The sequence below is a fragment of the Microplitis demolitor genome, chromosome 5 (genome assembly GCF_026212275.2).
Source record: "Microplitis demolitor isolate Queensland-Clemson2020A chromosome 5, iyMicDemo2.1a, whole genome shotgun sequence".
Classification (NCBI taxonomy): Eukaryota; Metazoa; Arthropoda; class Insecta; order Hymenoptera; family Braconidae; genus Microplitis; species Microplitis demolitor.
Window position 1 is genome coordinate 16794384 of NC_068549.1, and position 13439 is coordinate 16807822.

General features: G+C 30.7%; 1 protein-coding gene across 4 annotated transcripts; it reads right to left on the minus strand.

Annotated features, from left to right (window-relative positions):
* Positions 1-630: 630 nt before the first annotated feature.
* Positions 631-9623, minus strand: LOC103573811 (protein suppressor of sable). 4 transcript variants are annotated; one of them, XM_008553033.3, is made up of 3 exons: positions 8055-9623; positions 4129-4540; positions 631-4012 (listed from the first exon to the last, which is right to left on the minus strand). In XM_008553033.3, the coding sequence occupies exons 1-3, from the start codon at positions 8096-8098 to the stop codon at positions 755-757; spliced, it is 3714 nt and encodes a 1237-aa protein (XP_008551255.1). In that variant the 5' UTR covers positions 8099-9623; the 3' UTR covers positions 631-754. The 4 variants fall into 4 exon arrangements, with proteins under 4 accessions (XP_008551255.1, XP_008551257.1, XP_008551258.1 ...); XM_008553035.2 differs by lacking the exon at positions 8055-9623 and adding an exon at positions 7083-7170; XM_008553036.2 differs by lacking the exon at positions 8055-9623 and adding an exon at positions 6971-7063.
* Between the last annotated feature and the right edge of the window lie 3816 nt (positions 9624-13439).

The window sequence follows — 13439 nt, forward strand, 5'->3', positions numbered from 1 at the left end:
ATCTAGTATCCTGCTCGTGTTTTGTGTTTTGTCTGATTATATTTAAGATACTGATTAACGTCATGTATTTTGTGCTCTTTACTATCTAATGATAAAAATTCTTACACGATTTCAACACAAGAAAAAAAAATACATAATATGTATTTAAATTTAGCAATCGTTTTCTTTAAATAATTACAAATTGATTTAAATGACGTAACCAGACTTTTTACTACTTGATTATTGATTTTATAAATATTTTTATTTTTTTTTATTTTTACAAGAATAACCTTAAGCTTCTTCTTGTATTTACAAGTATAAATTAATGTTTACTTATTAAATAATAATATTTAGTTGTAATAATCATGAAAACGAACTTTACCTTTCACTGTATTAATTAAGAATCTCGATATTGTTATTTTATCTTCAATAAACTCTTAATGAGTTTAGAATATTATTGGAAGTTTGTATTATGAGTAAGGTTGCACTATAAAAATTCTAATTTAAAATTACAGTTACTTATTACAATACTAATTAACTTTACAATATTAATAATTGAACTTAATGCTCATTTATAAATTTAAAAGAAAAAAAAAAGAAATGGAGCAAAATATTACTTTGCTTCTATTTCCAAATATTTTTTGTAAACTGAATTGTCCATATAATTTATTTAAATATCTTTATTTATAGATTTTTTTTGTAAAATCATAAAGGCGATCTATTCTACCCGACATAATATAAAAATGTTTTTTTTTTATATAATAGAAAATTTAATTTAAGGAGGTGATCTATTATTTCTTGATCCAGCATTTGTTCGATTTCTATTCCTTCTTCTTATTCTTCCACCTCGCCTAATTGAATTCTGGTTATTATTTGCCCAATCAGATTGCCCATTATTACCAAAATTCATATTGTTAGGACCATAAGCCATCATTGGTTCATTGGCCATCGAATTTGGTCCAAAATTACCAAAATTACCTGCAGGATAAGATGGTCCGTCATAGTTAGGACCGTCACGCGGATCAGAAAATCCCAGAACAGGTGCTGGTCCAAGTAAACCTGGACCCCCGTTTCTATGTGTTTGGTATCGTGGATCGTATCCCATTTGGTTAGGTACTATTGGAGGATTATTTGGTCCCATTGATGAAATATTTCCCATACCTCCTATACCAAGAGGCGTCATATTTTGTGGTTGCATAGAATTATTCATCATGGGATTCATCAGTCCAATATTATTCATCATTGAATTCTGTCCCATTGCCATTCCCATACCAGCTGATGATTGCATTCCTGAAGCAGTTATTCCCATAGATATGTCTTGAGATTGTTGTTGTGAACCCATTCCTAGACCCATAATTCCACTTGATCCAATAGCTTGTGAAGATTGCATTGTTATTTCAAGAGCTTTTCTACGTGGATCCATTCGTACTTGTGGAGGTGGTGGTGATTTTGGTGTGTCAGGTTTCACAGGTGGTGGTGACATAGGTGAATCTACAATATCTGATTGAGAGAGACGGAATATTTTACGTAGACGAGGATCATATTTAACAAGTGAATCACTTTTAGTTAGTTTTAATCCACTGTAATTTGGTCGAGGAATATCAACGACATATACTTTATATGATACTGGAGCATGAGACGCAATACTAGCATCAATTTCCGTACATGGAACGTGTGATGGAGCCGGTTTAAATGGTAAACTCAACATTTGCCTAAGATCAACATCAGAACCAACCTGTGGTTCTATAAAATTACCAGCTGCAACTCGTAAATCAGTATCACCAAAGTCCTGCTGATAACGTTGACGAAGGTCTAAATCAGGTCTTCGGTGATCTTGATCATGTGCTCGAAAATCTGCATCTATTCCTTCATCAGACGCAGTAATTCCTGATGAATAAATACTCGTTTCCAGTCGGAGAGATTGTGATTCTTTTTTTGAATCAGATCGACTGGGACTACTTGTTCTTGTCTCTTCAGCTCGTCGCTGACGTGGATCTCTTGACATTCTTGGATCTCTTGAAACTGATCCAGCATTTGATGATGATTTAGGACTCACGCTTCCATTTTCCGATTTTTTCAATGATACTTTTTCAGTACTATCTGAAGATGAATTATTATTTTTACTATCATTACTTCTCGACGGTGACTCAACTCCGGAATTCTTTTTTGATAAAGATCCTTGTGGTTTTATCGACGAAAGTAATTTTGTTACTTCAGCACTTATGTCTATTTTACTAAGATTACCTAATTTGTCAACTATAACAGCAGGTTGAGGAATACCAACAGGTTCTGGAACTATTGGATTTTCTTTCGTTGGAGTATCTAAATCACTTTTTTCACTTTCATCTTTTAAATTATCTTTAATAACAATTTGTAAATTACCACCTTCATCATCATCATCGTCGTCGTCATCATCATCATTACCACCATCATCATCATCGGAATACCAATCATCTTGATTTTTTGAAGCATCATCAGCGGCACATTTATCATCAACGTTACCAATACTATTATTAGCAGCTCTCTGTTGCTGCTGAATTCGTAAAAATAATTCTTGAGCTTTTTTCGGTAAATTAGGAAGCATCTCCTGATTACTTTCATGATTATTATTAGAATTATCTATTTTTTCTAAGGAAGACTCTTTTTTTGTACCGAATTCATTTACTTCAGTGCTTTTATCTTTTGTATCTTTATTTTTATCATCATCATCCGTTGGTACAGCAATAACGAGATCAGGTTCTCCATCATGATCACTTTCCTCATCGACTTTAGGTTCTGTTGAAGTAGTTACTTGATCAGTTACAGTACTTACTGATGGTGAAGATTTAGGATTATTGGCTAAAAGTTGACGTAAATCTACATCTTGCGACTGAACAGTACTCTGTTTCATTTGTTCTTGGATTTTTTCATCAACTTTATTATCAGAATTGATTTTATTTTTCAATTTATTTGCTTCTGTTTCAACTAAAGCATTGCCTTGAATCTCATTATAAAAATCCATATTTGCAAAACACTGTTGAATTAGCATACGCTGCTGAAGCTGTTGCTGAACAGCAAGGCTGAGTGCAACATTAGGAAGAATACCAAGTTGACTAACTGATTGAAGTAACATTATTTGTTCCAAAGGTACTCTGTCATCATCAGAACCCCAGCGAGTCTTTTTACCAGCTGGTTTACGGTCTTTAGATGAGTTTGATTTCTTCTGATGATTTAATTGATCCATCTGATTTAAACCATCATCGTCTTTATCATTATTTGTCAGATTATTTGTTGGTGCTGGTAGTGTAACATCAAATAAACTAGGTATTTTTTGAGTACTTGCATCTTGACCTTGTGCTAAATTTCTTGCTGTATTGTTAATCATCATTAACGCACCTTCTCTACTGAGTCGAGGGAATTCACCTAAAATTTCTTTTGGAGCAGTTTCAAGATGCTTCAAAAGAATATTTTTTACCTGTTCATTTAAAGGTTCATGAGAAAATTTACAATTATCACCTTGATTGCATTTCAGACCAGTGTGAAAAAATTTACAGGGAAAGTCATGATGCATGTAAAGGCATTTATCTCTTTTAGCACAGCAATCCATAAGATAAAATTTACAAAGTTCCATTTTACGTGGCGGTAATGCATTATGAGAAAAAGGGCAATCATCACCACGATGGCATTTACCTTGCATATAATACACACAAATAGAATCAGCGTCTTGGACATTATCATTATTTTGATTCCGTCTACCGCTTCGTTCATTTCTTAATTGTGTACGAGCTTTATTTTTACATCCACGATCATTTTTCGAACGACGACTAGATCCACGGCCACTGGAGGTGCTTCGTTTATCATGGTCTCGATGTCGACTAGATCTCCCATCAGAATCACGATCTGAATTATTTTCGATGCTATCTCGATCATGTGATCGTCTAGATGGTGGCGGGGAGCTTTCTCGATTTTCACGGCGAACTGGTGATGCTCCTCTAACGAAAAGCATTTCATCGTCATCATCATTGATATTCTCGTCGTCACTAATTTTTTTTTTCTAAAAAAAAAATAAATAAAAAATAATGATTATTAACAATAATAAACGAAAAGGAAAATAATAAAAGAAATTAACAATTAATACAATTTAATAATAAAATAAAATTTAATAAAAACCTTTTGATCTTTAGCACGATCATCTTCTTTATCATCACGGATTCTTTTTTTATTTCTGGAACGACTACTACTACTATTACTACTACTTTTATTTTTTGATTTATTATCCTGATTTTTCGATTTATTTTCTTCGAGAGCAGCTCTTATAGCTTTTTCAACATCACCCGCCCAATCATCGGACGGATTTTTATATTTCCCAAATCGGTCTGATTTATTGTTGCTACCAGAGCTGCTATTCGATGATTTTTTATTGCTAGATTTATTGTTTGATTTCGAATCAGAACTCTTGTCCTTTGATGAATCTGATTTTGATGATGGCTTAGGTGGCTCGACTTTTGTTTCGACAGGTACAGCTGAGTCATCATCTTCATCAGAAGGAATTTCTCCGTCCTCCAAATCGTCATCTGCATTGCTATATTAATAACAAAAAAAAAGAAAAGAAAAAAAAAAATTTATCATATTCATAATTAACATGTAGGATTTTCTCATCTCATAAAAAATATTTGTAGTTCATATTATCTTGTACATGATGCAACCTATATAATTGATGATTAAAATTATGATGATCTGATAAATATAATCATACAACTGTAAATTCTTGAGCTCTTGAAATTTTTTCTTTAAATATCTAGCTTCAATTTAAAATGTCATATAAGCAATTTAATAACAAACCTTTTATCTATCTCGGGCAACATTTTTATAATTATTTGTTTTTTACAACAAATATACTAATTTGTCTAGCATTAAAAATATTTAAGGTGCAATCCACAATGACTCCGACGCCATAATGCCGTTTAGTTAACATTAAACTCGTAGAAGTCGTAGTCGTATAAGGAAACTACTGGAACGCACTCTATGAGTGACTAAAAGTTCCATTTCTTTTTAAATTGTTACCGCGGTTTTTATGAATTTAAAAAAAAAAATAATATGTCTGAATCAGTTAGAAAACAAGATATCTTGTCATTAAATATTAATAATTTAAAAATTAAATATCTATGCAAGTTATTTTTAAATTAGTATTTTAATGTGATAAAATCAATTATTTTTTATCAATAAGATAAAAAGAAATTAATTAAATTGTAGAATAGATTGGCTGTTTTTAAATTATTTTCGTAAGGTGAAAAAAAAAAATTTTTTTTAATGCTAAAATAAATTAACTAAGCAACTAATCGTTTAAATAAAAACAAAATAGAAAAAAAAATAAACAGGCATTCGTTTGAATTTGTTTAAAGCCGGCCAGAATAGCTACTATTTAATTGTATCAGAAAATAATTTAAATAATTTTTGTTGCTTACTACATTGAAAAAAAAAAAAAAAAAAAAAAACTGTATTCAAGTATCTGCGTAATTATATCTTTCCGGGTAAATATTTGTTTAATCATAATAGAAATATACTCCAACCAAGTAATATTTTCTTGATTTAAGAATTTGTATTCTTATTTTCAGAAAATATTCTTGGTTGAAGTAAATTTTTACTAAGATTAAACAAATAACTTTCTGGGGAGGATACACCCTAATTAAGAAAAATGATTTGCTCCTTGTTAAATGGATATCTATATATTAGTCGATTCAAATTGTTTTGAATTATTCCTAATCATTTTTTTAAATCAGGGCAAACACGCAGATACTTGAATACAGTTTTGTTGTTCTAATATTCTTGCGAGAAATCAATATACTTGCGTTTAAGTAATCATTGGGGTAAGTAATTGAACGGTGATCGTAATTTAAAATTCAACAAAAAGCTATTAATTTGTTAAATAACTCAATAATGAGTAATTAATATTGAAAGTCAAATTAAACAATAGGCATTTAAGTTTGGTTGGCTATCAAGGAGTGAGCAATTTATATTGTCAGTTATTGGACGGATTCTTACAAAAATTTTTAACTGTGATTTTTTTCGAAATTTTTTCATTAGCATATTTTAGATTAGATAGCTAGTTGATTTTTTTTTCTTTTTCTCAAAATGTTGGTTAAGACGTAATTACAAAAAGCCGTTCAATTATAATGTATTTAAAAATTATAAGAGGCTAAAGATATGGTTGGTAAGAAAAATTATTGACAAAACAGATGCCTTTTTGACTCAAGCATGTCAGCTGAATAATAAATTTTGAATGTATATTTCAAGAACGAAATTTATATTTTAATTTAAAAAAGAATCTCTAGCAATAAATAAAAATTGTTTAAGAAAAGTTAATTGTCATAAAATTGAAATATTTTTTATCAAAATAAATAAAAAGTATTTAATGTAATACTCGAGGCTTCTTTTTTTTTATAAGTTGTTTCTTATAATTTACTGAAAATTTTGGTAGTGATAAGTAATGGTAATTCACTTTTTTTAGTCAACCCGGTATACGTTGTACATTTATATATTACCCAACTCAAAAATATTGATCTTTTATTGCAAGCCCAAATACCCTGACATGCAAACAATCAATAGATGTAATACTACGTTTTTATTGGCATTGAAAACATGATAAGAAAATTAAAGAAAAACAATAACCCGTATTGCATTTCATTCCAAGAATTAATGAAATTAAAAAATTAAGATTTTCTCAATTACTTTTTTTTTCATAAGGCCAAAATTTTAAAGATATAGCCATTCCCAGTTAATTAATGAGATATTTAAAGTATGAGCACCAAGCAGGATATTCAAATAGGTTCATTAATTTATATTAATAAAATATGACCATTAAAATTGAAACTACAGGAGTACAATAATAATTATAAAATACCTTACCAAATCTATAGAACAGCATCATTACTAAATTTATCATCATGCACATCATAATCATTATTCATCATAATCATCATAATTTTAATCATCATAATTGTTGCATCATCACCTCATGACTTTAAGTCATATGAACATGTTAAATAACGTCAAATACATTGGTGTAATATACGAGTCAGTCAAAAATCTTTTGTCGTCAATAGATCACATAATACTATACGTACAGCTCATTGATATTGGTGGACATTTGGTCAATCCGTAAAAGCGTATAGTAAATATACCTATTATTGGCTATTTATTCACAGTCAACTGTACCAAGAAGTATTAGTATGTCTATTGTCAGTCGTGTGAATGTGTGTGTTCGTATGTATTGTATGGATCGCAAATAGAGGACAGTACTGTGTGTGTGTGTGTGTTAGCGACCGTATGTTTTCAGATTTGGTCATGTGTTTTCTTTAAATAACACTTTTTTGTTTTTAAATTAGTCGGTGTCCGTGTGATAAAATTACACGTTTAAACGGAAACTAAAAATACCGCTTCAAGTCAATATTGCGATAACATTTCTAAAGCCAACATAATTTATGATTTTTTTTTTGCTTATACTTGAAACTACTCTCTTAATGTTTCATCCCTCAAAAATTGGTTTTTCTTATACTCGTGCAGTCTTTCAGCATTGTAAAAGAGAAACCAATATAAACCAGCCAGCTCGAACACTCACCTCACACGATTTATTGTAATAGATAAAGATCAAGAGCAGATTTTTTTTATCACTGTGCGACTATAGATCTTTTTGATAAATTTTTTTCTTAAATAATTTTTAATGTTAAAGATTAAAATGAAATTAAACTAAATCATAGTCATGACACAAAAATGATCATAAAAAAAAAAAAAAAAAAAAGAAAAAAAAATTGTCAAATACACATTAGATAATTGTATTATTTTCTTCTCTTCTTAAAGTATGAAAATAGTGAAGACAATTGGCGTCACTCACGCTGACTGGCATTCAAGGGATTCAACATTGGGAGATCTTCATGAAGTTTGTTCCAATTATTTGTTAAATAAATTTATAAATGGTCAATCGTTGTTGAATGACTAAGAATACGGCATTTTTTTTTATCATTTTCAACGCGTTATTTTGTTTCATGTTGTGATAATTGTCGGTCATTCAATGGAAAAGAGATAAAAATAAGGCAAACCTTTGAATCAGAGTCTCAGCCGCGGTGACACTCTCAAGTGCCATATTCGATTACTCGACTCTGTATTTTATTATATTATTTTTAAAACTGCTATTTATCCGTCGATCAAGCTATTTTACTGCCCTTATTTCTATTTATAATTTGATTACCAAAATCCGCGAAAAAGTAGTATAATTAATCTTATTCGATCAATTGACTAGACACTCGAACGCCTTTAAATTTTGTCCTCGCATAAATTATTTAATCATTATTTGTTAATTATTTAAACTTTTTGTTGATCTCGTGATGATGAACTTGTATAAGAAAACCCAACGATGGACAAAAGTGTCCATGGGTTTTTATACTTCTCGTATTTCAACTGCTTCTTGTCGTCTTTTTTCTTTGTTCTATATTTCCCACCAACGCCCGTTCTCTATCTCTGTCTCTTTCGCTCCCTCTATTTTTCTCTCTCTCTCTCTCTTTCTTATTAACGCGTATTCTGACTATAATGTGTCTCGTTTTTCAAGTCCTCACTTTATTACATTTATTTATTTAATTAAATTATTTTTTCATTAGATTGATAACACTGTGTGCCGTCTCTAAGTATCGTAATTCGATTTTAATATTATAGTTTGTCCCCTTTATCCTAAACCGTGCAGCAGCAACGTCATTCTCGTCGACGTGGCATGGCCGATCACCGATGTCGTCGAATGTTAATACAACGTCTGGGCTTGGTTCTTTCCCGTATATGCGCGCTTCGTTACTCTGTACTTCTCCCCTCTTATCACGTGATTTGTCGATCTGTGTCTACATGTATGTCGTTATAGTCAAGTTATGTTTGTCCTCTAAATATTATATATTGTGTCATGTCATTGCGCCCGCGCGTATTTAACGACGTAAATACCCCAGATATTTTAACTTTACCAAGAAATGAAACAAAGCTATTTTTTTCTCACACGTCTTTTTTTTTTTTTTTTTTTCAATTTACTTACTTCTAGTATAAATCACGATCTTTAGATACAGTAAATAATTTTATAAAATCGAAACACGGAGAAATAAATTCAGAAGAAGCCTTCTCACATTATATTTCCTTATGTATAAACTTCTATCTAAATATTCGTGGACAGACAATTACAAAAAAAAATTTTTTTGTTTTTCGTGTTTATTCATGTCAACTTAATGGCAGCGTCTCGAGTGTACGAGTAAATTGAACGATAAATTAATTTTTAACTACCGCGTAAATATCCAATATTTGTATTCTGTATCTTTTATTTTAAATGGGCAATCGATAGAGGTACGATCGACGGACTATTTTTATTTTCTCTGGAGATACGATGGAGTTATTTTTTTGTTAAAATCTTAATGGCGATCGCAGCAAATCGGTTGAATTATTGTATTATTGATTAATAAGAGAAACTTCAAATATTAACTAAACATGGCCACATCTGGAACTATTCTGAGGCCGACGGTCGTTTCGAAGGTGAGCAAGCGTCTTCATAAATTGGGGAGAGATGGTAACCAATATTTCAACCAATCAAATCGGTGTATTTTGTATCACGTGACTGATTCCCCCCCAATTCTGTCTTCTCTCACTCTCTCTCGGTACATACGTCATTACGTTTTCCATTGTTTCTGTCTCATTTTTTTCTCTTTCCTTTGCCCTTCACTTGTGTTCACAAATGCTGACCAATGGAAATTTCGGAGAGAGAAGCTGTATAGAAATTACACTTGCTACTAAACATTATAAAAACATCCAATGGAATTGACAAGACTCTAAAAATAATTAATTATCAATTACAATCAATTGCAATACTTATATCACCTTATGACGAATAAGTGGTAGTAGATATGCAATCTTTATTTTTTAATTATTTATGGGAGCATTCTCTATTTGCAGCCGAAATTTTTGTCTTATTTTGGATATAGATAAAATGATCCAACAACTTCGGTGTTTTTATGATAACTATTGATATTTTAAAAACATTTTGTGAAATTTTAATTCAATTTTATGAAAAATGTTAACTATTTTACCGCTCATCCTGAAATTGGCTATATATATTGTAAACAAAAATAACCGTATTCATTCATGCTCAGATCACTTGTGGTCTCATGGTTATAGTCTAAATTAGGATAATTTTTTCTTTAATAAGAAAAAAAAATTTCTTCTATTTTACAATGAAATTTTTTTTCTGTTCGACTTCATTTTCCACTCAAAGTTGAAAATATATTTCAGATTCATTTACAACTTAAATATTTCCTGACGGATCCAATTTACGGTAAATCCATCGTATTTTACGTTAAGAATCACAGTTATTTATTGTGGTCCCACTACCATTACTTAGTACGTATTTCCTATACCCCCACTATCCATTTTAGGACGACTTTTTCGTTAGGATACTATACAGAAAAATGCCATACTTTACGGCGGATTCGTATTAAATTAGCATGAACCCGTAATTTACGACAATTTACCGTTAATTGGATCCGCCAGGTTTTAGTTCGGGTTACAGTCATTGTGTTTATAGATAAAATGATCCTGTATTTATTAAAATCGATCTGCTAGAATCTGAGGTTTTAAAGGCACCAGTATGAAGAAGGTTGTTATATTAATATTGAAAATATAATTGAATTTTTATAAATATTTACCATTACCACGATAGATTGCATCCTTAATTTCAATCTGATTTTTATATGAACGATAGTGGTTTTAAGAATTACACCCTAAAACCAACTGTGTTATTTTAACACACACAATCAATGTGTTTCATATTAAATGCCATAAGCAAAACTATAGTTTTTTGTAGTCACCCAAAGCACATTTCATGATGCATTAGATCTCTAGGTTGCTTATGGCGTTTCAATGTTATTTGGAAAGAGTATTAATTTCGACTACACCCTTGGTTTTAGAGTGTATAAATTAATTTATCTTAAAACCAATTTTAAGAGAGTTTGCTGAAAGGTTCACATTATTATTTTTTCTATTTAATGCATTTCAATGAAGACACAGTGAAAAAGATTTTTTTTTTATAATTAGCAAAGTTTCTTCTGATAATTAGCAAGCATTTGCAAAATTATACAATCAACATCGTCTGTTGAATAATTGCTATCCATATCGAAATTTTTAACCGTTTAGTGATTTTCCCGATCTATCATCGAATACTGTAGCTCTCAAAGCCAGTAATAGACGCGGATTTATATAAAATGATCAAATTAGTCGGATATTATTCTCCAGTCTCAGTCAAAATCAATTACCTATAATGTCTAATCGAATAAATTTTCCAGTGTTAGTTGATCATAATCTTCTGACATTTAACTGAGTCAGCTTTCTAGTATCGGTTAGATGCAAGTATCTAATACCAAATAGACTCCACTTTTCAGTATCGATAAAACACAAATATCTAATGTTTATTTTTGTGATAAAACTTTCATTCATCGGAATCTAATTTAATTTTCAACTTCCCGCTAAGAAAATGGAAGATTTTCGAAAAATTCGGGAAGTTATTGTTTTCACCCCGATTTATAAAAATCGAGTTTTCATCAGATGTCGACGTTTTGAGATCCTAGGGAGCAATTCTGTGTGTGTGTGTGTGTGTGTGTGTGTGTGTGTGTGTGTGTGTGTGTGTGTGTGTGTGTGTGTGTGTGTGTGTGTGTGTGTGTGTGTGTGTGTGTGTGTGTGTGTGTGTGTGTGTGTGTGTGTGTGTGTGTGTGTGTGTGTGTGTGTGTGTGTGTGTGTGTGTGTGTGTGTGTGTGTGTGTGTGTGCACACATATGTGTGTGTACGCATAAAACGCGTCAATTACCGCCTGAACCATCTCAATTTATTGGTTTATTTGTTCGAGAGATATCGTCGGAGAAAGAAATGTTAAAAATCGGTTTTTTACGAATATCATTGGAACGACTAAATCAAACATTGTTTTAATATAATCAGCTCTATAGAACTCAATAAAATTTTAAAATGCACCGATTGTCACCTCGAACATCAAAATCGGTTCATTAGTTCAAGAGATATCGTCGGAGAAAAAATGCTAAAAAGCGGTTTTTTACGAATATCTTTAAAACGACTTAATCAAACGATACCAAAATGCAATCATTTCTAGAATTCAATAAAACGCGCCGATTGTTATCTCAAAAATTAGAATCAGTTCATTATTTCAAAAGATAGCGGTATCGAAAAGATAAAAAAATAACATTTTTTGTAATTTTTCCTAAATAAATCATAATATAATGTGCTAAAATGTATTCAAAATCATACCAATTTTTTGTCTTTATGGTTTCTTTCGATCATCACGTAATGTAATGTAACTCATTCTTCAGTGTAAATAATATTATCAACAAAAAATTGAAAATACATCGTTTTCAATATTTTGCTTGGATGTTTCATGTATTAACGCTTTGATATTAGTCAGAACTTATTTACATCCTTACTTTGATCACTTATAATGATTTCTGCCGGAATATACTTTTTTTTCTTTAATGAACATAATCGTAGATAAATATTTAAAAAATGCTCATTCATTAATTACTTTCGATTCTAAACTTCCCTGCAATTTTAACATAAAACGTAACTCTTTAGAGCTTCGAAAGCTCAAAAAAAGGGGAGCAAGAGTATTTTCGAAAATGTATTTATACTAATTTATCGAGCTCAAGGAGTTCGAAAACAGCGGAAAGTTTTGGGACTAGCCCGCCGGGCCAACCAATCTCTAGATTTTTTTTTTTTTATTCATTGAATTTGTTCGAACTATTGTTATTCGAAAATGGATACTTCATTGTAATAATAATCAATTGTTTTCGCACGACCTTAGGTCTTTTACAAAGTTTCATACATAGAATACTTAAATCTACTCGAAATATATTTATTTCACACGTGTTCTATTTATCACTTCACCTCTTTGTCAGGAACTTTTTATTCTGCTCGTGCATCGTTTTGATTGCCCTCTTGCTGTCTTGCTCCGAGTTGCGAATCTCTCAGTTCTCTTTAAATTTTTTGAAGACCCTATACATTTTTAAGTTTATATTCCCATTCAGTACTCTTACTAGCCATTTTTCTGTTTTTCCCTCGTCCTGAATTTGCCACCATTTTTCTAAATATTGTTTCTTTCTTTTTCACTTTCGTTGCCAGCTCTTTATATATCAGTAGACGTACTACCGTTTCTTCTTCTGTTCCTTAGGCCCTGCAAGCCTCTTCATATATCCTTTTTTTCAGCTCTGTCTATGCTACACGGAGAAAATTTTATGGTAAAAGTTATCATCGAAATAGTACAATTTCTAAACTGAATTTTATAGTAGAAAATATCATTTAAATTACTAAATAAACAATCTGAATGGTAACATCTACCATCTGTATAGTAAAATTTACAATTATTTATGATAATCAGAAATTATAATTTTTATTATCTTAAATAATTTC